This window comes from Macaca mulatta, chromosome 9, assembly GCF_049350105.2.
Source record: "Macaca mulatta isolate MMU2019108-1 chromosome 9, T2T-MMU8v2.0, whole genome shotgun sequence".
In the NCBI taxonomy this organism is placed as follows: Eukaryota; Metazoa; Chordata; class Mammalia; order Primates; family Cercopithecidae; genus Macaca; species Macaca mulatta.
Window position 1 is genome coordinate 21,738,154 of NC_133414.1, and position 26,885 is coordinate 21,765,038.

At 33.6% G+C, this 26,885-nt stretch overlaps 1 protein-coding gene across 2 annotated transcripts in view; it reads left to right on the forward strand.

The window, feature by feature from the left end:
* PLXDC2 (plexin domain containing 2) overlaps window positions 1–26,885 on the forward strand; it is a 468,173-nt gene that overhangs the window by 369,917 nt on the left and 71,371 nt on the right. For both annotated transcript variants that reach the window (XM_001094803.5, XM_028826043.2), the window contains one exon: window positions 23,546–23,606. In XM_001094803.5, coding sequence (XP_001094803.1) covers window positions 23,546–23,606 — 61 coding nt within the window. The remainder of the gene's footprint in view (window positions 1–23,545; window positions 23,607–26,885) is intronic.

Genomic DNA, 26,885 nt, shown 5'->3' on the forward strand with positions numbered 1-26,885 from the left:
TGAAATATCAGATTCAACAAATTTATTTAATTGAAAAATATTAATTGGAATACTTTATTGTCACACTACCTGGTCATCATAGACAGAAGGAGAGAGAATTGCTGTCATTTCTAATGGAAGGCATCAAAGAAAAATTAAACTTTAATTGTTTGCAGTTAGCAGCAGTGCATAAATTGCTCATAAGTCTGAAACTGATGACCACACTAGAGTAGGTCTGGACTAGATGAGATTCTTTCTCTATAGTGTATTCTTTTTCTCTTTAACTTTTATTTTAGGTTAAGAAGTACACATGCAGGCTTGTTATATAGGTAAACTCATGTCATGGGGGTTTGATATACAGATTATTTTGTCATCCAGGTACTAAGCCTACTAACCAATAGTTATTTTTAATGATCCTCTCCATCCTCCTACCCTCTGCCCTCTGGTAGGCCCCAGTGTGTGTTGTTCCCCTCTTTGTGTTCACGTGTTCTCGTATTTAGCTCCCATTTATTAATGAAAACATGCAGTATTTGGTTTTCAGGTCCTCAGTTACTTTGCTAAGGATAATAGCCTCCAGCTTCATCCATGCTCCTGCAAAGCACATGATCTTGTTTCTTTTTTATGGCTGCATAGTATTCCTTCGTGTATATGTGCCACATTTTCTTTATCTAGTCTATCATTGATGGGCATTTAGGTTGGTTTCATGTCTTTGCTATTGTGAATAGTGCTGCAATGAATATATGTGTGCATGTATCTTTATTATAGAAGGAGTTATATTCCTTTGGGTATATACCCAGTAATGGGATTGCAGGGTCAAATGGTGTATTCTATAGTAAGTGTTTTTGGGCTATCTGTGTCAGGAGGTACTCAGCTGCCAGGTACCTTAGGGTCAGGAGCATTCAAGAATTTAGGAAGCATTCCTGAGTTATTCAAAAGATTCAAAAAAATCCCAAGAATACTACTGGAAAGGAAGCCATGTTTTATGACCTTAGGTGAATTACGTGGAAATGTCTGGTTGGATACCTAGTGGCACAGCCAGCAATAAACAATCTCACCTTGACTGCTTACTCCAGATCCTGGAATGGAAAATACATCTGTCATCTGGATGTATCAGATTCTGATATTCCTTAAAGCTGAATGGACCCAATTTCAGTAGTTCTCAAAGTTTCTTTTTTGTAGATCGTTTTGCTTTTATTATCTTTAATTGACACATAATAATTATACACATTTATGGGATACAGTGTGATATTTTAATACAGGTATACAATGTGTAATGATCAAATCAATATAATTAACATATCAATCACCTTAAACATTTATTATGTCTTGGTGTTAGGAACCTATAAAATCTGCTTTTCCAGCTATTTGAAAATATACAATAAATTGCTAATTATGCTTATTAACATAACTGCAATTCCTAGCACATCATTTACTTTGAAACTCTTTGCAGGCCTTCTTAATGGGTGAGGCTGCATCTCTGACTCAGAAATGGATAGAAAATAAATGCTTTAGCATTTAGAAAACATCATCAAAATCTTAAGTAGGATATTCCTATGAAGAAATATAAAATAGTCATCTTTTCACTTTTCTGGGGGATAGCTTTTAACAAAAGTGGAAAAATCAGAAATGATCCTGATGACATTTTCATAATTTTCTTACATAAATATTGAAAGAGCTGGGTTGCGTATGAGCATGTATTTTAAATGTCTTTCTATATTTTAACATTACATTCCCCACAAAACAAATAACTAAACTGTGAACTACTTTGAAAAATGTTCTCATTTACCATCATATCAGCCTTTTCAGTAGAGAACTGTTAATCTAAGGTTCTTCTTATATTCAATACTCAAACATATATTTAGTAGAGAAGTACATAACAGATGCTGTTTGTCCATTGAAAACAAAAGGATATTCGACTGGTTGCCCCACAATTCATATGAGTGTAAATAAATGTGAATGTTATTGAATATATACTAAATATATGTTATTAAATATACACTAAAATAGTTAAAAGTTAATTGCCAAAAAATAGAACACTAGAACTTATTCCTTCTATCTGGCTGTACTTTGTATTCATTAACAAACTTTTCAGTATCTCCCCCTTTCCCCAACCTTTCTTACTCTGGTAGCCATTATTCTAGTCTCTACTCCTATGAGATCAACATTTTTAGCTTCCACGTGTATGAGAACATGCAGTACTCATCTTTCTCTGCCTGGCTTATTTCACAGCATGATATTAATATTAATAGAGTTAAGAATTGTCACAGGATTTTGTCAAGATGCAGATTGCTCTATAACTCACTAAAGATTCATTTTCAATAGGTCCAAAGTGGGTCCCAGGGATTCGATTTTTAAATAAGCCTTTTTGGGGAATGCTGAGGTAGTCTAGGACTAGGGCTGATCTTGTATGTCTGAGCTAAGTGGCCTGGAAGCTGTAATGATTTTGCCTAAGTTGTATGGAAGCACTTATTCATTCTTAATTTGGAAATGAGAAATATTATAGAAAAAAATTTGTAGATATATTATTATCAAAACATGTTAAGAGCTATTGAAATTGAGCCTAACAAAAGAAAGCAACAAGCTTTTGAATAAGTGTAGTATATATAATAAGTAAATCAGAAGATTTCAGAATGTTGTGAACTAGTTACAAAGATTGGAACTTTCTTTAGTTCTGAGTTTATATTAAATTATTGCTATCCAAGTGGTAATCAGTGTTTTAAAGAAATTTAAGGAGGTTCTAAAAATACCATACAACTAAGATGGTTGTTTTTAGCTTACAATGCTATAAGAGATAAATTGAACTTTGAATTTATTTTAGTTCAAGACCCTTTATAATCAGTTATTTTTTGCAAATTTTAATAAAGAATCTTAGCTTTTCTATTAAATAGCTTGTCCTGAAATATAGTATAAACAAGATTGTCTTTTAAGAATGCAAAGTAAAAGTTTATTTTTACCTCCTTTTAAGCCTTCCAAACCTAAGTTTAACAAAAGTGTACTAATTACTTTTGTATGGATTAATTATAACAATACAGTGAGGTATGGTGTTATTTTATCCATAACATAAAGGCATTTTGAAATATATATTTTGATGTGAAGAATACTTTTGAAAAAATACATAAGATACTAATAACAGGGTTTCCCTTTGGAGAAACTGTCATGAATTGGAAACTAGCATAAAGAAAAATTCATACTACCATTTCATCATAATCAGATCTTTGAAAGATTTGAACTTTTACCACACACACATATTATCTATAATAAAACCATCGATAAACAAAGGAACGCACTTTTTAAAGGAAAGGAAGGCTATATATATATAAAATATATAAGTTTATTAGGATATATATATAAGTTTATTAGGACAATTTGGGCACTCAGAAAAATTCAAAACTTTTCAGAAGCAGAAAATTATCAATGCTGAATCGATATGCTGTATAACTTTCCTCTGGAAAGATAATACTTGACTTACTATATGTTGAATATAAAATGCATGTACTTCTTGTCTTTTTTCAAAATATGAATAGTATTGAACTCTGTATATTTATAGCTACCTATATTATCTGTCTACCTATTAATAATCTATTTTGCATTTTGGTCTCTGTCTTCTTTTGGCCACTGAGTCATCTACCAGTCTTTAATGAGGGACGTGGATAAAGAATAGAAACCAGTTTTCTTTTTTCCCAAACTCTAAAGCAATAGGTGCTTAAGCCAAGCCTCCTAATAACTAAGTCCCACCTGAAAAATCAAGACATTCTTTTAAGTTGTCTTTGATTCCCATCAGCAAATGCAGTGTTTGCTTCCCATCTGAGCACCATTTGGCAAACTGGAGATAAAGTCTGCAGAATTATTTAGCATCGCATATGTTTACAATTGCTTTTTCAAGATGATCCAAATGATTTTAAAGTTTTGTTCATGTGTTAACCAACTGTGGTGGCTGCACTTTATATCGTTGTAGTGTAGAAAGGCTAGACTTCAACAAATTCCATCTAACAAACATATATGGACTATCTAAAAATGGAGCATTTTAGTGAAAATTATATATTTCATTCCTTTAGCTTGCTTGGATTAATAAAATGAGTTCCCCTGGAAATAAATAAAAGTTAATTGTCCAAAAATGAAATTGGATTTGTTCACTTTAAAACCAGTAGGTGCTAAATTGGTATGGGAAAAACATATGAGCCTTAGAGGACAAGGAAATGAAAATTTAGAAACAAAAGGCAAAGCTCACAATTGGCATCTGTTAAAAATTTAGTATTGAATGTAAAAGGAACATTACATTAACAGTTTTCTACCATAAAGGCTGATATGAGGGTAAATGAAAACATTTTTTGAAAGTAGTTTATAGTTTAGTTATTTGTTTTGTGGAGAATCTAATGTTAAACTATAGAAAGACATTTAAAATACACATTAATACTCAAGCCAGCTCTTTTAATATTTACATAAGAAAATTATTAAAGTGTTATCAGGATCGTTTTTGATGTTTCACTTCCATTAAAAGCTATCCCCCAGAAAAATGAAAATATGACTATTTTATATTTCTTAATAGGAACATCCTAATTAAGATTTTGATTGTGTTTTCTAAATCCAAAGAGTTTATTTTCTGTCCAGTTCTGAGCCAGAGATGCAGTCTTATCCATTAAGAAAACCTGCAAAGAGTTTTGAAGGAAATTATGTGCCAGGAATTCTGTCTTTCATGGAAAAGTACAGGAAATCCAGATAGATCATTCTATATTATTCTAAGCCAATGTGATCAAGTTAGTATACATTATTAAACAAAACACAGATAAAGGTAATTTAGCATAAAAATAAGATTTATCGGTTGAACAAAGGTCAACATTCAAATTTTCCTTTTCTGGGATATTATGGATAGCAATTGGCATATTCTGGATTAATGAGACTAATTTTTTTCTCTTTCCTAGAAAGCCACTTTTACTTTTACCCTCAGTTCTTGAATTTTTTCTTCAATGACACTTCACAGTCAAGGAAGTACTACTCTTATTCTCTCCATGAATCACAACCTTGGCTGCAACAATTTCTAATGATAGGTTTTCTTAAAAATACACAGATTTTATATTTCTAAAATAATGTCTTCTGACCACCAGAGAAGACCTCTGTATTGACCCATGCCCTCATCAGAATTATTCTATCCTTTCCCTGCACCCCACTAACACATAGGTTTCTTTTATCACTGCCCAGATTTCCTGCTGCTTTTGCTGATTTTAAATCACAGGGGCTTTGTAATAAAGGACAGGAGGGTTGTTTTAAGGGTAGGCCTGACTTATACCTAGAGATGCTTAAAATGTTTATAATAGCTACCTTTTATTTTGTATTTAGTATGTGCCACACATTCCATGAAAGGCTTTACTGTCACTAAAGTCTATTAATTCTTTGATCTAATTCAAACCTTACAACTGGATAAGAGTTAAGAGTTAGGATCCTTGTTTTATAAATTAAGTAAATGAGAATTAGGAAGGTGGTAAAGCTTACCCAAGGTTATCAAACTAGGAATTGCTGGAGGCAGAACTTAAAATAAATTTTTTGTAGACAGCATGGATTGGAGAAGAGATGAAAAAGCAAATGCTAAGTTTGAAATTTTTGCTGCATGTAGCCTTACCAAGTATGTGCGTAGACCGGCTAATCAATCCTAGGTAGTTGTGTCCATCGGGAAAGGGGAAGAAGCCCTTCCTGGCCTACTCGAAAGGTTTTACTAGCTTATTTATACTAACCTCCATTCAAAAATTATTCCAATGGCTTGTTATAAAAGATACGTGTAAAATTGCCTTTGAAAATAATGGAGGTTATTGCAAAGTACATAATTGACGAGGTAGGATCCTCATAAAAATATTAAAACCACAGACTGGACAAAGTAATAAAAACAGCACACAGAGAATTATAAAAAAATAATTTCTGAATAATTAATTAAAATGGCAGGTAGCAAAAATGGCGTTTGAAGAATTTGTTATTTTGCGTGGGAAAATTATTTCTATATCACTTTTACTGCAACATTTTCTACTCATAGTTCAGAAAGTGGAGCACATATTTATATATCTACAGCACCCACATAGAGCCAGACACATGACCTATGAAAAGAGAGAATAATCTTTGATATTACATTTTAGAAAAAATGGGCTGAAAATACTTCAGACATTTAGGATTTTAGTATGCAAATATAAACCTAAATTATCTAAAATAAAAAAGTAGACAAGAATGCATTTATAATAGGAGATAAGTATACAAGAAAACTTGACTAAAAAGACTGTCTGAAATTGAACGCAGCATCTATAAAGAGACCAATGTTGTCTGTGAATCATGAGAATCAGATTAATCCCCTCTTCGCCACATGCCTTAGGTTTATTGTCCCAATGTCCCATTTAGTCAGTGAGTGCTTCCTTCTCTTACAAACATATAATGGTTTGTCCCATAAATTATATGGCCCCCTCCTTAGCACTATTCTGATACTCCTGGACATCCTCCAGTCATCCCTGCTCTTGTCTAAGTTTTTACTTCGTTTGGTACGTTCAGAACCTAAGACAGAGCTAGAATTTCTATGTTAGTGCAATTATTCTCCATAATGGAATTCTTGTGATACACACCATATGGCCTGTAAGCCCAGAATATTCACTGTATCTGGCCTATTACAGGACAAGTTTGCCAGATAAATGGAGGATACATAACAAATGTATTGGTTAATGGGAAAAAAGTCAAACATGTAATCACAATAATCTAGTTTGAAAAAAATATTGACTATCTGGTTTTAAGGGGTTTAATGGTGTAAACAGTGATAGCGTGCTATATAAACACTTTTAATAAGAGTATTACTTAAAGGAAACAGCAGACAGCCAGTGAAGGACCAAGTCAGACTGATACAATAATGTTTGCAAATGAATAATGGAGACGATTTTGAAGGTGTTGTGTTGATGGGTGTTATAAATGGAAGGAGAGAGAACATGAAAATTCAACACTATATATGCATTTTACATATGCTTACATAGCTTTTGCTATAAATGTTTTTCTGTCTGGATAAAAGGGGTGTGCTCTGATATTCTAAGTCACTTTCATTAAAAGCAAATTTTAAGAAAAAACTACAAGTCTAAGACTGCTTCTGTTAACATGAGATGACATTAAGTGTATTTTATGAAGCAGAAAATTGCTTCACACCCAAATTCTTAAAATTCGGTGGTTTTTTTATGGTGCTGTCTTTATAATAAGATATAGAACATTGGTACACAGGAGCTGCATAACACTCTAATGGAATTAGCATTTAGTAATTTGATATTTTATATGCCTGACAAATCTGATGTAGAAAAACCAAAGAAATATGGAAGAACACTGTTTTATGATCAGAACCATGCTTTAAAGTGGAATTAATTTACTAATTCTTTGTTGGCAATCTACTTAAGGACCTGAGCCTGGTGCAATTTTAGAAACTGACCCAGGCAAGCTCACAAATTTATAATAAAGAGGATATAACAAGAATTTTAAAAGAAAACAAAGCTTTATTTATATTAAAGGCACTACTAAAATAGATATATGTTAATCATTGTTATTAACTTAGACTTTGAGAAGCAAATTGAACTCAGCTGTGTGTGTGTGTGTGTGTATGTGTGTGTGTGTGTGTGTGTGTAGTTAAAATTCTCAAGCATGAAGTTTTAAAAATATTAAGGGTATTATCTTGGTAACCTTGTAGCAAACTCTATAAGCCTTGATTTCTACTGAAATCAATTTACTTCGACTGGGAATAATCAATCTTAAGGGTGCAGATGACAAAGTTGAATTTACCATGAACTCTAAATATGAAGGGAAAAACATAATTTTTTTGATCAAAATAAATTAATGAAATTGAACAATGGCTATTATTCAAATTTGAATGATTACTAGAAATTAATGTGGATTACCACATATTTATTAAAAGATATTCTAACAATCTGGTGCTTAGAAATGTTATCTCACAAATATGATATCTTTTGAAAGATGTAGAAGTCAATTTCATTAAAGAAATATCTTTTAAGAGACAATGTTCTGCTGATTTTTGTGAGCTTTGCTCAATTACCGTTATCTGGCATTATACTCCCTTGCATTGCATCTTCTATGGAAAAAGGTGCTTCTCTTTTTGTAGTCACCTATCAATATTACATTATCATATTTTAAGTGAGCACACAGTGCTTATCTGAGAGATTTTATAACATTATAAAAGATAATCATAACAAGCCTGGATGAATTAATGGGGTGAATCAAACAAATGATTTCATAAAATGGTTCTCAAATTGTTATTTTCCTTAAGCAGGAGAAACATTTTTGAAAAATAAAACTCCAAATATAAAACAGATAAGATGAGATCACCTTGGGTGCAGTCTGTGGTCTGGGCTTCACAGCCAAGTCTATCTCTCCTCCACTGAAAGGGCTACCGCAGCCCCTGAGAGACTCTGCAAAACTGAAACTTGGACTCTGGACAGAGCTCGAAGATCAGTGATTCATGCATGTTTTCCTGGTTAAAAAAATGCTAACCTTCCTAATCCACCCAGCCATTCTTTCTGCAGATCATTTCCAAGGACCCAAATCAACTGTGATTAGAAATACTTTGTCTCTAAGCAATGAGCTGGTGGAGGGAGTGCAAATCAAAGCCATTTATTTCTCTGGGGCAGTGTATTGGTTGCCTTCTTTAAGAGATGGGGGCAATGATAATGGGCCTCTCTATTCATTTATAGTTCTTTTCTAAATATGTATGGTTCAAAAACAGAATAAAGTTTGTGCTAGTTCTCTGAGAAACGAGAAATACTGTCTTTATCCATCTCTCTGTAATTCCCAACACTCCAAATTAAATTCTGGAGCTTATTTGTAGTTAACTAATAAATTTGGAAAAAAGATATTTCTTTGATGAGGCAATTGGCTCATCTAAAACAATTTCTAGTTCTGCTCCACAGTCCAACTTTGCTATCTTGGCAGAACAGAGGTGAGTTGATTCATTCATGGTTGATGTTCCTGAGGAAGGTAGACAACCCTAAAACACCAGAAGCCATTAAAATGAACAGCATTGAAAAAAATGTATTGGTGCCGGGATAGCACTTCACAGAGGCACAGCACACCTCAGCCCCCAAGATGTTCCATTCCTTTTTCTGAGGCACCAACAAAATAAAAGTTACAGCCTTTCTTGTCTCCTTGTATGCATGTAAAGGTGCTATTCAAGTATAACATTTGGTATGAAGCCAGGATTTCTTAAGAAAGGGTGTCCAAAACGGAATCGTGACACTTCCACTAGTTTTATTTGTTATGGGGTATTTGCTTCAGCAGCTCACAGCCACGGGGAGAGATCTTCTTCTTCTTTCCTGGAAAACTCAACTCTCACTTCCGTCCTACCAAGATAGCAAAGTTGGATGCTGGAAAGGACCTTTTAGATTTTGATAGAATTCATCTATCAAAAAGAGAAGATTTTCCCTTGCTGTTTTATAACTGATTTCTGTGGCTAAAGAGGCTGAAGTCCTGACTTGGAGGATTTCGTGTAGATTTTCTGTATACGTCAAATGATAATATCTTATTTTTTCAATAAGCACTTCTCATAAGCACTTCTCGACCTGTGCTAGGTGCCATGGAGGGTATAGAATAAAATAACTGACATTTGTTGAGCACCCTCTATGTGAAACACCAAAAGAGTGCCTTGTCTACATTGTCTCATTTAATACACACTCAAACCCAGCAAAGGTAGATTTCAGAATCTATCTTACTGAAAACGAATATCAAATAATAGCTGTAGATACCACCCAGTAATCTCCAACAGATGGCAGAGAGAGATATCAGCCCCAGTTTTAGGCATGCAATTCTGAAGTTCATGTTCCTTCCACTAAATAATACAGCCTCGTGTTTTGCAGTTGTTAAATGGGAAAAATTTTAAGAAACAGTGTCAAGTTGAGGTGAGACTTATGTAACAGACAATTGTTGAACACGTTTCATGTCAATTATTTCATGTTCAAACTGTTAGTAACTTGCACTTTTTCCCTCTCTTCTTCCCATTATAGCCGTATTAAATGTGGCATTTTTTTTTCTGGAAGTAAAAATGGTGGAAATTACTAATCGACTTGTTAATTGTTAATTCACGGCTGGAGGCTCCATTGTTCTTAGTGCCTGCACTTGAAAAGCAAGTCAGGTGTGGCAAGGTTGGATTTTTTTTCTAATTTGATGCAATGTGCTCCCAAATTCTTCAGGATGTGCTAATTTTCTGCCTAGAACAAGACTCAGAAGTTGTGCTTTTAGTTAAGTGGAAACATAGCAATGTTGTTTAATGGAATAGTCACTTTTAATCATAGGTGCCAAAAGCTATGAAAATAACTAATTTTACTCTTAGAAATAAAATAACAATAAATATAATCATCTTTTTCTAAAGTAAAAAATATGCAACATTTCATTCATGTATACGTAATCAGAAGAAACAAAACCATTTACCTAATGACAATCATAGTCTTCCTTCAAAAACCATACCTCAGCTTCAGATTATTATTTATCTTTGAAGATCTATGTTTTTTTGTTGTTGTTGTTTGTTTTGTTTTGTGTTTTTGTTTTTGTTTTTGTTTTTGACAGTCTTGGTCTGTCACCAGGCTGGAGTGTAGTGGCGTGATCTTGGCTCTCACTGCAACCTCTGCCTCCCGGGTTCAAGTGATTCTCCTGCCTCAGCCTCCTGAGTAGCTGGGACTACAGGCGCGTGCCACCATGCCCAGATAATTTTTGTATTTTTAGTAGAAATGGGGTTTCACCATGTTGGCCAGGATGGTCTTGATCTCTTGACCTCGTGATCCACCCACCTTGGCCTCGCAAAGTGCTGGGATTAGAGACGTGAGTCACTGCACCCAGCCTTTATTTTTATTTTTTTCTTGAAATGGAGTCTTGCTCTGTTGCCCAAGCTCGAGTGCAGTGGCATGATCTTGGCTTACTGCAACCTCCGCCTCCTGGGTTCCAGCGATTCTCCCCACTCAGCCTCCTGAGTAGCTGGGATTCTATGGTGTTTCTAAAGAGGTTGAGGATCTTTCATAAATAAAAAGCCAAATTGTTAAAACATGTTTTCAGCCATACTCTGGTTAGTGGCCCAAGTCATAGTTAAGAACAATCAATGAAGAAATATTTTCCTAATAATATTGGAAAAACTAGCTGGATTTTAAATATTACTAGTTCTTGATAAACAGAAGTTTTGTATTCGTATTTCTAATTATTAAACTTCTGTTAGATAATAAATTTTCTGTCCCGAAGCTGGGTGCTCTAACCTTGATTGGAGTTCCAGTTAAGAGAAGAATCCTCCTTGATCAGAGAACATTTCCCAGGGAAGGCGTCTTGGGTTGACTATCTCTGAGGGTGTGAGTAGGATGGGAGGGTAAAAGGGAATGCAGTAAAACAGAAGGCAAGCAGCTAACGTATGTTATAAATCAGAGGGAAATGATTTGGAAAGTAGTTTGTAGAAAGGCAATGCAAGGTGTCAGTGACAATGTGTTTATTAATTGTTCTTTGCGTTTCACTCCCATCTAAACCCCTAGCAAATACCATCCTCTGGAAATCCTAAAGCCCATCATTTCTAGAGCTCAATATTGACCGACTCTTCTATGACTATAGATACAAATTTCATATATGCTAATCCCAATGTTTTATGTTTAATTTATTTTAAATTTTTTAAGTTTTAATTTTTGTGGATGCATGGTAAGTGTATATATTTATGGGGTACTAATCTCAAAAAGGGAAATGTCTGCAACTTTTAACTCTTAGTTATCTACAATTTCCACCTTACTACAAAAATTTACCTGACTCTGAGCATTTAACTCTAAGATATCCTTTGGGTTATAGCTGACTTTGTATTAATGAAATTATTAGCTTTTCAACTTTCCAACATCATAAAAAAATTATATCTCTAATAAGGATTATTAGGAGTCTCAACATTTCAACAATTCTGCTATAACCTGATGTGGTTGCCTTGTTTTTGTCATATAATCCAGCTATAAGTTGATTTATCATTTTACTTTGCATTCACATGAAGAAGACACAAGGCAGAAAGTGATTAATGATTTATTCTCCCAAGGCTTCACTTTCTTGGGTTTTTAACTTGCTTCTTCACACTGATACAGTACAATGTTGATTAGAAGTGGTTACTGGCCATTTTGTCATATTTCTAACACAAAGGGAAAATAGTCAGTCTTTCACTATGATGTATGAGGTTAGCTGTAGGTTATTCATGGATGTTCTGTATTATTTATTCTGTATAGAATTTTAAAACCTCAATAGTTAAAAATCCAGTCAATAGTTAAAATAACTAAAACATAGTCAGATAATAAATCTATTTTGTGAATACAAATGTGGTTTAATTTAAAGAAATCTATTAATGCAGTTAGTAGCACTGGTACTGAAGATCACTTGGTCATCTTGACAGATGGAAAAAATACTTGATAAAATTTAACCATTTTTTTAAGTTAACATTAGCAAACTGAGATAGAGGATACTTACTACATGCAATAATAAATACTATTTTACAACATAAAAATATACTAAATGCTGAAGCCCAAGAAACATTAAAGTAACAAAGAAGGCAAGGATGAGATCACCATTATTATAGCATAATTCTGTAATTCTAGTTACAGAAAAAAGAAACATAAGTAAGAAATAGGACTATTGGAAAGGAGAAAGAAAAGTTATTATTTGTAAATAAAAGAATCAGTTGCTACACAGCAGTCAATAGTGTTCTACGTCAGAAATGACTATTTAAAAAATGCAACAATTTAAACTTCTTAACATTAGCAAAAATAGTTACTAACAAAATTAGTAATATATGGAAATTATATAAGGAGAAGAATGAATAATGAGGCACTTGACTAACACCTGAATAAACATTTAATGGATGTAAAGTTGCATTTAGTAATATGTCAACTATTTCCACATCTATTCTATCAAATTCACAATAGCACTATTCTTTGGAACATTAGAATGTGATTATAAAATTTGCAGAGAAGAATTAAATGTGTATGACTACTTAAGGAAAAAATAAAAATGAGGACAAGGATGGAGGATTTAAACTAGGTATTATTCAACAGAGGATTCTGAGAATGTTAGTCATCTATCTGGGAAAAAATATATGTATTTTTAAATTTGGTTCTTACTTCTCACCCTATTCCAAAATAAATTTAAAAGAGTTTAGAGAAATAAACTAAGAAATGAAATAATGGGGTAGCTAGGAGAGAATCTGGCAGTTGTTTCTTTAATGCTAAAGTAGGAGAGGCTTTTCTGAGCAAAAAAGCAATAAAAGAAATTTTAAAACAAAAGGTTGGAAAACTTCACTATGTAAATATGCAAACTGCTGTATGGCCAAAAACAAAAAAAAAATTGAATTAAAGGGAAAATTAGAGACACATGGTATATTTGACAGAGATTTAATGCTCTTAGTGTATAGAAATCTTTGCTTTAACAGAAAGAACAGCCCAATCAAAAGAAATGCGGAAAGTAAGTGATTGTACAATTTAAAAATGAAGGAATATGAAGAGTCAATGAACACTTAACCTCACCAGTAATATAAGAAATGTTAACTGAAACATGAAATATCATTTTAATATAAATCAAAAAAAGGTGAGGTTGTGTATTTTATAAGGTTTCAAATGACACATGTAATCTCATATATAGGTTGAATAAATCTCCATAAAACCATGTAATGGGGTGTATGCTGTCATTAAAAATTACCTCTTAACAACAAAAACAAAGATAAACAAATGACATTGCAACAAATGAAAAAGCTTCTCCACAGCAGGGTAAACAGCAAAGTGAAAAAAACCTACAAAATAGATGATATTGATGAACTATTCATCCGACAGAAGATTAATATCTAGATACAAGGAACTCAAACATCCAAATAGCAAAAAACCAACAACCTAATTAAAAATTAGGTAAATGACCTGAACTGATACTTCTCAAAAGATGATATACGAATGGCCAACAAATATAATTTAAAAAATACTCAACATAATTAATCATCAAGGAAATGCAAATCAAAACCACAATGAGGTATCATCTCACCCCAATTAGGCTAGCTATCATCAAAAAGATAAAAAGTAACAAATGCTGCTGACGAGGACATGGAGAAAAGGGAACTTTTTTACACTGTTGGTGGGCATGCAAACTGGTACAACCACTATGGAGAACAGTATGGAGGTTCCTCAAAAAACAATAGAACTACCAGATGATCTAGCAATCCCACTAGTAGACATTGATGCAAAGGAAGGGAAATCAGTATATTAAAGAGACAACTCCACACCCATGTTTATTGCAGCACTATTCACTATAGCCAAGATATGGAATTAACCTAGCTGTTCAACAACAGATCAGTGGATAAAGAAAATGTAGGATATATACACAATAGAATACTGTTCAGCCTTATAAAGAAGGAAATTCTGTCATTTAAGGTAACATGGATGGAACTGGAGGACATTATGTTAAGTGTTTCACTGATTTCAAGTCCAGAACAGAAAGTTTAATGCCTCACATTCTCATTCATATGCAGAAGCTTTACAAAAATAAAAGGTGATTTCATGGAAATAAAATGCAGAACAGTGAATATTCGAGGCTGGGAAGAGTAGGTGAAAGAGGGAGAAAGGGAGAGATTTGTTAAATATTTGTTAAATATAACATATATTATAGCTAGATAGAAGGAGTAAGTTCTAGTGTTCTATTAAAATGTTATCTATATCTATTATATGATATAGAACCATATAACGGTATAACATATATAATAACATACAATAACAATATAACTATTTAACAATAACTCTATATTATAATATAGTTAGCAATAATATACATTTTCAAATAGTTAGAATGAGAATATTGAATGTTCCTAACACAAAGAAATGACAAATGTTTGAGATGATGGATATTCTAATTAACCCAATCTGATCCCTATACATTATATGTATTAAAACATAACTACATACCCCATTAAATGTGTAAAATTGTCATATGTCAATTAAAATGTTTCCTCTCAAAGGATATTTATGGACATGGAAAAATGCCTAGACTATCTACTTGGAAAAGCAAGCTATTACATGTTGTGATTCTAATTAATTGATTAATTCATTGGTACAAGTAAATATACATTAAATAAAGTTGAGGTTGAACATAAAACTAACACCATCTTAGCATTAGAATACACCTACTTTAGTGTGTTTTTGAATTTTTTGTGAATTTTCTTCAAAATGGTTATTTTTAAAACCAGCCAATGCTATTTAACATATACATATTATGTAGAGTTCAAATTATTTATTGGACAATATTTTTCAAACTGAGCACTGCAGTTCAGCATTTTTTAAATGAATTATAATGGGTTACAACCAGCATTTTTTAAATGAATTATAATGACTTAGAAAATATATCTGTGCTTTATGTTGATCTTTAGAAAAAAGGAACAAAAAAATGAAACATTGTGACAAATATTTAGCTTCAATACGTACACACAGATATACAGGTAAATACCCAAACACAATGTTAAATATACTTGCTAGTATGATTTTTTCTAAAGAGGTTCAAAGACTCTATATTGGAGAAATTTTAATTGAAGATTTCAGAAATGTCGTACTTTATGTTGCCAATGCATTTCCATCCACCTGATGCAAGTGAAACCACACTGAAAGTCACCGAGGAATTCAGATTTCACCATTTCCGCACCTGCTGGTTTTTAAAAATGTAACCAGCGCAATAACCAACTGGGGCTTAAACTTGTGAAATTATTGAAGCTACAATGCTCTGTAAAGAAGGACTGTGTGAGTCAATATACAGCCAAACTTGCACCATTTAAAACCCCCTTAGCCAGCATATTTCAATATGTACTAGCATCACTTAGAAAGTTTCACAGGTAGCAAAGATAGAAATTGGATTTTACTGTGAGAATAGTATTGTAAGCAAATCAGTCAAGTCTTTAGAGTCAAACACTGTAACTTTTAACTATTTTCAAATGAATGAATACTTCATTTTCTTTCCCATTCTAAGAGTTTTAAGAAATTTTTAAAATTTAGACATAAAATAAATACCAAAGCATCTAATAATCTACCTAGAGTTGCTGTTTCCTAAACTGGGCTTAGTGGATTGTCCCATTGTATAATTGGCTTTGTTTTAATGCATCACAATTTCAACTTGTATTTCCATCTACCTTTTTATATGTTCGTCATCCCTGTAAAGCCCTGCACATGCACAACCAAGGACATTTTGCCAACGTCATCAGTGGCTTTTAATCAGAACGATTTCTGAGAAAATTCACCTATTTCTAAATAAGACTCAATATTGTAGCTTCACCCAGTGTCAACTCTTTCCTGTCCTACACACTCCTAAACTGAAAACAGGCTAGATATAAAGAGGTGACATTCACAGGAAGAACTGCAGCATGCAAAGCCAATTGCAGAAATCATTTTCCTTGTTGGAAATTTTATCAATGAAAGATAGGATAACAACTAAAAAGTAATGAAAATACCTTTTTTGCCTATTATTTGGAGGAGAGCGAAATAAGATATGAATTTCTTTCTTTTTTTTTTGTTATAGAGTCTCACTCTGTTGGCCAGGCTGGGTTGCAGTGGCGTGATAACAGCTTGCTGCAGCCTCAGCCTCCTACACTCAACCTTCTGCACTCAAGCAATCTTTCCACTTCAGCCTCCCAAGTAACTGAGACTACAGGCAGGCGCCACCATGCCCAGCTAATTTTTCTATTTGTTTTTAGAGACAGAGTTTTGCCCAGCTACTCAGGCTGATCTTGAACTCCTGGGCTCAAGAGATCCTCCTGCCTTGGCTTCCCAAAGTGCTGGGATTACAGGCATGAGTCACCGTGCCTGGCCCAATCTGATTGTGTGTGTGTGTAAGAGAGATGACAGAATTGGAAGAATAAAAGTCCCTGATGTTGTTATGCTTTATAAATACATACATATTAGGGCCACTCTAGATTCTAGAAAACTAGAGGAAAGATTGAGCTCTTACTTTGGAAAACCTGCACCTTCTGGAGATTAGATAATGTGATCCCAGTTTTCTATTTGAAACCCATCTCTAAAGCAAAGTTCTTGTATTCTGCAGACAACTATTCTTATGGACATTGGATTATGATTTCAGCTACAAGTAGCATCAAGATCTTTTATCAGAAGAAAACACACTCCACCTTCTTGCATACTCTAATGATGTAAAACTTCATAAGTGATCCTACAGTATTGTCTCTGTAATAGATTATGAATAGATTCATCTATCTTTCCCAGAGTAGTGCATAATAAATAGTTCAGGCATGAAAATTCTGAAAATTTTCAGCTCAAGATTGTTGATTTTAGGAGAAATGTGTTTAGAAATGGTCTTGTCCACTTCATGCCTGAGGCCAACTAGGAGTAAGCATGCCTGTATGAGAAATAAGATATATTTTACTAGTTTATAATTTGAAATAAGGATAATTATAATTAACATTTTAAATTTTATGACCATTTTTCAGTTAAACTTTTTCAGTATTTCTAAAGAAAATTATTTTCCCATATCTTATAGCTCCATACTACCAGTTACCTATTTTGTCATAATAAAACATGCTATTCGCTATAATCACTGCTGTTTATCATCTCATTTAAAATACTGGTGCTTCTTTTTAAAGCGTCTTCCCATTTCTTTGATGCCGGAGGATCATTTTTTATACTTTTGCATAATGTGGCAAGAAAATTTACTAAATGCACAGTTGACTTTTCCATTAAGATAACACACCCTGATAAATACCCTAAGGCTACAAGGATCATATAAATCACCAGATAATTTGATGTAGTATTTGTCCAAAAATCCTAAGATATTTTTTAAAAAAAAAGATTTTTAAAAAAAATCTTAAGATTTAATTTTACAGAGCTTTATTTTTACATATAGAACATAGTTAAGCAAACTACAGTAAGTGAGTTAAAAATATGACCTACTTCCTGGTTTTATAAAGTTTTATTGGCACACAGTCACAACCAATCTGTTTACACATTTATCTGTATCTGTTTTCAAGCTACAATGGTGACTAGTTGGGACAGAAACAACATAGCCTGCAAATCCTACAATATTTACTATCTGGTCCTTTACAAAAAAAGTTTGCAGGCCCCTGGCCTAGAAACTGATTTCTAATAGAGTCTTAAGATTCTATGTAGTTTCTTTGCTAAATTCTTCATAGAAGTTTCATTTCACTGGTGGAATGAAACATGTTTAATTGCTGAGTAAGACAAGCACTTCATTTTTAATCCTTATGTGTTGCTTATGTATGTATTTTAACATTTACTCTATTTTCTACATAGGAATATATTACCCTTGCAAAATAATTCCTATTTCTGAAATTCTTTCTACGAAACTGACATAAGTTAGAGATACGATGAGATTTATACTTTTATCTCTTGAATCGATACATGCCACAAGCTGGGAGAATATTGTTTGTTTTCTAGGCTACCTTATTTAATGGAATTCTCTTAGTATGTTTCCTGGGGGCTTTGAAATCAACACACCCTTGAAATTGAGTGGAAATTAGTATAATTAATTTGAAGTACTTTATAGCTCTCTATTAATTTGTTTTGGAATCAGACAATGGTGAGAAGAGAATAACTTGGACATAAAAACATTAAAAACCTACTGTAGTTAGGAGTTCACATTTTGTTGAAATCAATTATGTGAGAAATATTTACAAAACCATGTAATTTCTGTACATTTTGAATAAAGATTTGGCCCATATGTGAGAGCAAGTTCGATGTTCTCTCATAATATTCTATGATATTGATTCCCAAATATGATGATAAAGGACTTTATATTATAAAACACATTTCACATTAATATGGTACATAGAATTAATTCCTAAACATTTTCCAAATCCTGTCTATGAAGTGAAAACCTCATTTACTCATTTTTCTATGATAGTCAGATTTGGTGCATGCATACTATGTACCAAAGTTATTATTAGGTATAAAGGTATAATTAGGTATTAAACCAGCTAACACTTACTTAATCTTTACTAGACAAATACTGAACTTTTAATCCTTACATAACTTCCTCCACCTCATCTTACAGATGAGGAAACAGGCTTAGAAAGGAAAAATAACTTAGAGTACAACATTTCAGTTAGACAGAAGGAATAAGTTTCTTGAGATGTATTGCACAATGCAATGAGTATAGCATATTGTATCTTTTGTATATTTGTATAATTTCGCTGTACCTATCTATTACATATTGTATATAATGACTACATTGTATATATAGTGTAGTGTATGTTTCAAAATTGCTTACAGGGTAAATTTCAAATGTTCTCATCACAAAAAGATCAGTATCTGAGATAATGGCTATATTAATTAACTTATTTAATCATTTCACATTGCATACATATATCATAATATCACACTGTACCTCATAAATATATACAATTATAATTTGTCAACATGCAGTGCGATCATTCAAAAAAAAAGGAAAAGGAAAATAACTTGTTTAAGATCACACACCTTTTGTGCCCAAGCCAAAATACTAACTCAAACAATTGGTTTCCAAAGCCTCACTTTTAATCATGTTCTCCTGAAAGCTTTGTAAGATAAATTTGAAAGCAACCAATTGTATTATGATAGTGGACATTTGCACTTGGTGTTGGGTGGTCTCTGAGCAAGGGTTGCTGAATCTGCTTCTTGGAGGAGATTGGGGTTGAGTTGGATTGGGTTTGCCAGTTGGGTAGGCCAGCCATATGTAATAGTGTGTTCAAAGGCAGAGTCATGAAAGAGCAGCATAGCACCTTCAGGGAAGGGAAAACAATTTGCTGTGCTTAGAGCAAAAGGAGGGTATGAATGGGTTGTAGAGCATGGGCTACAGGAGTGAGCAAGAGGCCTGAATATATTGTAGAGGAGGTCATTGTGGGAAGAATCCCTTGAAGGTGTTTATTTACAATAAAAATTGCTGGGTTCCAATTACCAGAGAATCTTATTCAGTTACACCTATGAATTTGCATTTGGACAGGCATCCCAGGTAATTCCATTGTAGGACAGCCTCTTTGTGAATCACCATTAAAAATGTTGGAAAACAATGTGCTGGATAGTGATATGGTTAATGTCATTGTGCTTTAAAACACACACACACACACACACACACACACAGAGCACACAGCAGCTCTGTGGGGCAGGAAGGTGTTCTCAAAAGTGATTTTGGTTTACTTAGAATTCAGAAATAATGTAAAGGTGGCTTTTCCTGGTGGTTTATACAACTCTCTCTCACACACACATTCTTGTGCTTATAATTGCTTTTGGATGCTATTTAGATTACTGGCCTCTAAAAAATGCTAAAATGCCAGGATCCAGTTTTATTCATTTTTAAGGCACTAAATGCTGCAAAAAAGAATGCGCTTTTCAAACCAAATTTCACTTGTTTTGTCATTCTCAGTCCTTTCCATTCTAGTCCTCAGTAAATTTCAATTAATAAGAAATTTTTGTCAATAAATAAATGATGAATTACTTAATTGATTTATATTTTCAGTAGAACCTAATTTCATGCAACATAACTGGGGGATTATTTAATAAATCAAGCAAACTGCATTTCTGCACTTTTCCCTGGGATTAATTTACTAATTTAAAGGACTAATTTTTCCAAGGTAAAATTTCAGTTGATATACAAATTTAAGATTTGACACTGTCTTATTAAAATATAACGTAAAAGTTCGTACGTCCCATTGACTTTGGAAACATTTGAAACAAAGTAAGTGAAAACAAACTGTGTTCTAGGAACCATCTGTTCCATTGAATTACTTGTGGTTATGGTCAGGTGGCTCCCAAGAAAATTTTTTTTTCTGAAGAAAATTGATACATCCCCATCTTCCAAAACAGAATGTCAGTACATTCTTCAATGTTTAAACACACTTGAAAGGAAAATATAGGAGGGACCACTCATCTAATTCACCTGGAATTAAATAGACACCATACGTCAAAATCTCATTGGGTAACCAGAGATGGCCTTGACCAACTGGGGATTCTCAAATTTAGGATGCCAAATCCCACACTAATGTTTACTCCACACTTAAGCATGTTCAACACAGATGGTAGGCATAAAATAGCTTAACTTCAATGGACCATGCCCTGAGAGAATGAGAGAGGCAGTCTTCTGTGTTGACAGGAGGGTTGTTTTCACATTCCACTTGAATTAAATTATGCTTGTTCATCCCGTGGTGCATAATCTCTGGCTAGGATTCTTAGAAAGAGCTATCATGTGGACTCACTGCAAAGCAAGTTAAAAATAATTAAAAAAAAGAAAGATTGCAAAGTAACGCTGTGAGCACTGTAAGAAAATATAAGGTCAAAGTTGAACAGTTTCCATTTATTTTGAAAAATATATGAGTATCTATTTAGAGTAACATGATTAACATGGATTTTTACATATTATATGTAGATATATTGTATTAGTCCATTTTTCACCCCGCTGATAAAGACGTACCTTAGACTGGGTACTTTATAAAGAGAAAGACATTTAATGGACTCACAGTTTCCCATGGCTGGGGAGGCCTCACAATCATGGTGGAAGGCAAAAGGCACGTCTTACATGGCGCAGACAAGAGAGATTGAGAGCCAAGCAAAAGGGGAAACCCTGTATAAAACCATCAGATCTTGTGAGACTTATTCACCACCATGAGAACAGTATGGGGGAAACTGCCCCCCCATGATTTGATTATCTCCCACTGGGTCCCTCCCACAACACAGGGAAATTATGGGAGCTACAATTCAAGATGAGATTTGTGTGGGGATGCAGCCAAAGTGTATCAGGTGTGTTTATATGTTAACATTCAGAGGCAATGTATATCTTTAATTTCAATGAACTGGCAAAAGTAGCTTGAATTTCTCATATGAAAAAGATATTATGTATCAGATAAAGTAGATAATATGATCAATATAAGACCCTAGCTTTCAAACATTCTCAATTAAGTTTGATAATTAAGACATAAGTACATGAGATTTTTACATAAAGGAGGAAAAAAAATAAAGTAAGATGTATTCACAGCAATACAGTAGCCCCCCTTCTCCAAGACCTTTAGTGGATACCTGAAATCAAGGATAATACCAAACGCTATATATACTATGTTTTCTCCTGTATATACATAGCTATGATAAAGTTTAACTTACAAATTAGACACCATGGAAATTAACAACTAATAATGAAATACAACAATTATAACAATAGAGTGTAACAAAAGTTATATGAATGTGATCTTTTCCTCTCCCTCTTAAAATATGTTATTGTACTGTACTCACCTATTTTCAGACCATAGTTAACCATGGATAACTGAAACCTCCTGAAAGGAATGACTGTAGTAGCAATGCTTTGCCAGAATGTGCTCTGGATAGTAATTTCTGGGTCTTAGAAAATGATTGGGCTGTGTAAGAGTACGTAGGGAAGACAGAAAATTATTCCAGTCAAGGAAGACAGTATGAGTGAACACAGTCTAATTAACAGGATGCTTGCTAAATTAGATCTTTTAGGCCTGACCTATTTCTAGTGCAATTGGGTGTCCCCAAGAAGATACTCGGGTTCCATGATTCACTAGACAGACTCATAGAACTCAGAAAAGCTGTTATACTCAAGGTTGCCACAGGAAAAGGAGATGAGTTAAAATCAGCAAAGGTGAAATGCACATAGGGCAGAATCTAGGAGAGACCAGTACAAGTTACCAGTTGTCTTCTCCCAGTGGAATTACACAGATAGTACTTAATTTCCCCAATGACAATGTGCGATAATACACAACAAGTATTGCTAGTCAAGAAAGCTCACCCAAGCTTGGTCTCCAGGGTTTTTATTAAAGGTCCATTCATCGGGATAGAATACCCTCGTGACTAATCTTATCTTCCAGTCTTCAGCTCTCCCAAGGGTCAAACTGTTACAGCATGGCCCAGGGTCCCAAGGAAATGAAGTCAGATATTCACAATAAATCAAATTGTCAGCGTAAACTATCTTCATGGCACAAGACCCAAGGTAGACACTCTTACTAGGCGGGATAGTCCAGGAGTTCAGAGGTTACTTCTCAAGAGCAGGTCAAGGGCCAGTTTTGTCTTTGGAACATACAGGGTCTGAAAACCCCACAACTGCCAAGTTAACATTTTACTGCACAAAAGAGAAAGAGTTTGTGTGATGGTGGGTCTTCAATGAATGAGTGAAATGAACGAATGAATGAACCTGCAATCATGAAATACAATATTTGCACCAAAAAAAGTCTGTATTTATTTGTTTTAATGATGAGAAAAAAAGTACAAGGTAAAAGAAAATCCACTTCATAGAATAGCAATTGGTCTTACCTTTGTGCAGGGATCTAGGTATTCCGTGCAGTGCAGTTTGCTTTAACAGTGATTTGGTTGTCATGTGTGATCCTAACAGTGACACTCTAAGGAGTGAGCGATTACTTAGCAACCCTCTAAATGTTTCACTGCTTCTCTAGTTGCAAGTTCTATAGAAGAGTTAATGTTCTGCTAAACTGAAAATGTGAGAATGAACTACCTACTAATCTTTTTCTCTTAATTTCTGTCCACCACCCTGCACCCTATCCTTCCTTTTCTGAACTGCAATGTGGTCTTCTTTGAAGATGTTCCAGTGGATTTGATCGTCATCGGCAGGACTGGGTGGACAGTGGATGCCCTGAAGAGGTACACATGCTTTATTGTGACAGAATCCTGGACCAAGCTGTCTTATATATGTGTTTGTAACTGTTAATAATTTTTATTGAAAATTCATGCCCTAAAACTTAATGAAAGGAGAAGAATCCTTCTATAAGCCCAATGTCTGCACATATTAGGGGTTCAATAACTGCTGGCTATTTTTGTTAAATTAGATACCATTTTCATTACATTGTAGCAACTTGCTACAACCCGTAATATATGCAGACATTGGGCTTAACTATTGTTACGTATTATCTCATTTCATTCTCATATTCATTCTATGAAGAACAGTGCCTGCACTGTAACTACCCTCATATTACCAAGGAGAGAAAGGGGAGGAGTGAGGAGAGCTTGTGGGGAAGGGTGGAGTGCAGGTTCTTGGAGAGTCAGGTAAGTGGCTAGGGAATAGTAGAGCCAGGATTGGAATCTGTATGAGCAAAGAGCAGTTCTCTTAAATGCTTGCTATTTCTCTAGGAAGTACAAATCCATTGTTTCTCTTTGTAACTCAAACAGCAAGACCAGTGGTATTGTGGAGGGTGGAAGACTGCAGCAAATTGGTGTGCTGTAATAAATGAGAAATTTTAAAACATTAGTTGGCATAGAGAAATGGTATAATGTTAACTCTGAAGGAAACATGATGGAGACGAGAGTGCAGTGAAGTCATTTAAGCAATTGGATAACAGGAACAGTTTTAACCCGTTTAAAAACTTTGCAGTGAATTGCATTTATGCTATCATTGCAAGATCATAGAAAGTTATCCTGTAAAGTTTATGAAGAAAAGTTTTTACTTCTTCTGACTTCATTAAGTTTTGCGGTATGAGTTTTGAATTAAAACTGCTAACAATTACAAAAGTTTTTTATTTAGCAAAACAAGTCATGCTGAAATGCTGTTTTAAAAACTATTCGTTCAATGGTTACTTAGAGGCTTTTTAAATTCATTTTTGGGGAGCATGTCTCATAAAGATCTTGAGCAGTACATTTTAAAAAAAATTCTTGAACTTTAAATGCAGTATTGCCAGTGTAACTTTAATCAACCTTTTGAAATTTCATTTAGAGAATGACAGCAGTGTGTACTCATCCATCTCACCTCATTTCTCTAATAACATAGTTCAAAAGAATATTGACAAAGCCATAGTTGTGTTTTGAGACAATCATTGCTTTCATATAATCAGTTATCTCAATATAAAATGTTAAAAATGAATATCTGTATATGTGTAAAGATTGAGAATATAATTCAGACATATATATTTTTCTCCCAAATTTGGTTTATCTTTTCATTTTGTCTATGATTTTATGTCACTAACTTTATCAATTTAATCTGTCAAACGTATCAATCTTTTATTTTTATGATGAGTTTTATATGCCTGTGCATTTTGTTTTAAAAGAATTTTCCTACCAAATTTCATCTAGGTGTTATTTTTGTATATTTTTTCTGAATGTTTCAAAGCTTTGTCTTACACATCAAAATCTATTCCATTTGGAATTGGTTTTTATGTGTTATATAAGATAGAGATTCAGTTTTATGGGTTTTTTTTTTCCTGATGGATAGCCAAATTTCAAGCACTATTTGTTAATTAATCCTTTCTTTTGGCAATATCTTGCAAAGCCACTTGTGTTACGTATATTTTCTGGGCTCTCCTCTTCTGAAGCTCTGTCAATAGCTCGATCAGTGTCCCACTGAATTAATTAGTATTGCTTTGTAAGAAATCTCACTATATACAGGACAAATCTCCTTACTTTTTCTTCCTCACAAGTTTTGGGTATTTTAGGGCTTTTGTCCTTCATATAAATTTTAGACTCACCTTATCGAGATCTGTAATCCATCAGTCAATACATCTTATTAACATTTTATTGGAAATACACTAAATTATGAATTATATCACATTTCCTAATTATGGAAGCTTTTAAAATTTACCTTTTTTACTATTGACTTCTAAACTAATTAAGTCATCATCAGAGAACATGTTATGATCTTTAAAGCTGATTGGAAATTTTTCATGAACTAGTACATGGGCATTTTGTACAAAGGGTCTATGTGTGTTCAAGAAAAATGTGTGTTTTCTTATTGGCTGGGTGTCAAGCTTGATAAATGTGCTGTTCAGCTATACTTCTCCATGCTCTTTATTTTCACCTTCTGACTTCTTTGAAAGCTTGACGTTTTCATCTTTTCCTCATATTTTTAAACATCCATTATATGTAATCTGTTTCCTTATTACTCTGTGCTGTATTTGGGACAATTTCTTCGATATATTTACCGGTTTATTAATTCTCCCTTCATCTTGTTTAATATTCTATGTAATCTACTCACTGAAGTAGAAATTCCAACAAATACATTTCTCATATCTAAAATTTAAATTTGACATTTATTACATCTGCAAAGTATTTTATAGTTTCATTTGAACAGTTCATTTCTCAATTTTATCTTTTATGATTTTAAAGATTCCATGTATGATTTTTATATATTCCATATTGGATGATCCCATTATCTAAAGTTTTGGTGATCTAAATAGTATGGTCATTGTTTTTGCTGAGTCTTTGTCAGACAGCTATTTTTTTTTTTCTTTTTTAGTGTATATTTGTCTGATCCTATTCTAAGATCTAAATAGGTAATGTTTGCCACCAAAGAGGATTTGATGATGGGATCCTTAGGATTTTCGGGTTACCATAAGTCTCTGCCCTAATATGAGGAGGAGAAGTTCAGATTTATCTCCCCTGTCCGCTGCTGTTGCAAGGCTTGTTCTCTTTAGAGCGATATTGATTTTGGTTTTTTTTCCTCAGGGCAAATTTTGCTTTTTTACTTCCCTTAATGTATACAGCTCCTACTATCTTTATAGCACATCGCTTTTGCTTTGTTTTATTATTTTTTTTTTTAGTGGGGAGGGGAATAAACAATGGAAAGGCACCGTTGGGATATTCTTTACTTCCTGCAAATCCTAATGCTTTAAAATTCAAGTTTTATTCAGAATTTATTTGTTTTGTAATAGGAGGGCTATTTAGTTCCTTAGTCTGCAATTACTGGCTAAAAGTAATCTGAGTCCTGGATTTTACTTAAACATTAGGGTGTTTACTGAACATGGGATCCTGTTTACTGAATACTAGGTCCTGTTCATTGACAATAGAAACACAAGGAGAGAATAATATCTGGCAAGTTCCATTCTATACTTCTTGAGTTTGAGATGTATGTGACATTCACATGCATACCACCTGGTCAATAGATGACTTTTTGGGCCTGAAATCTGGAAGAGGAATGTGGACTGGAAATACAGA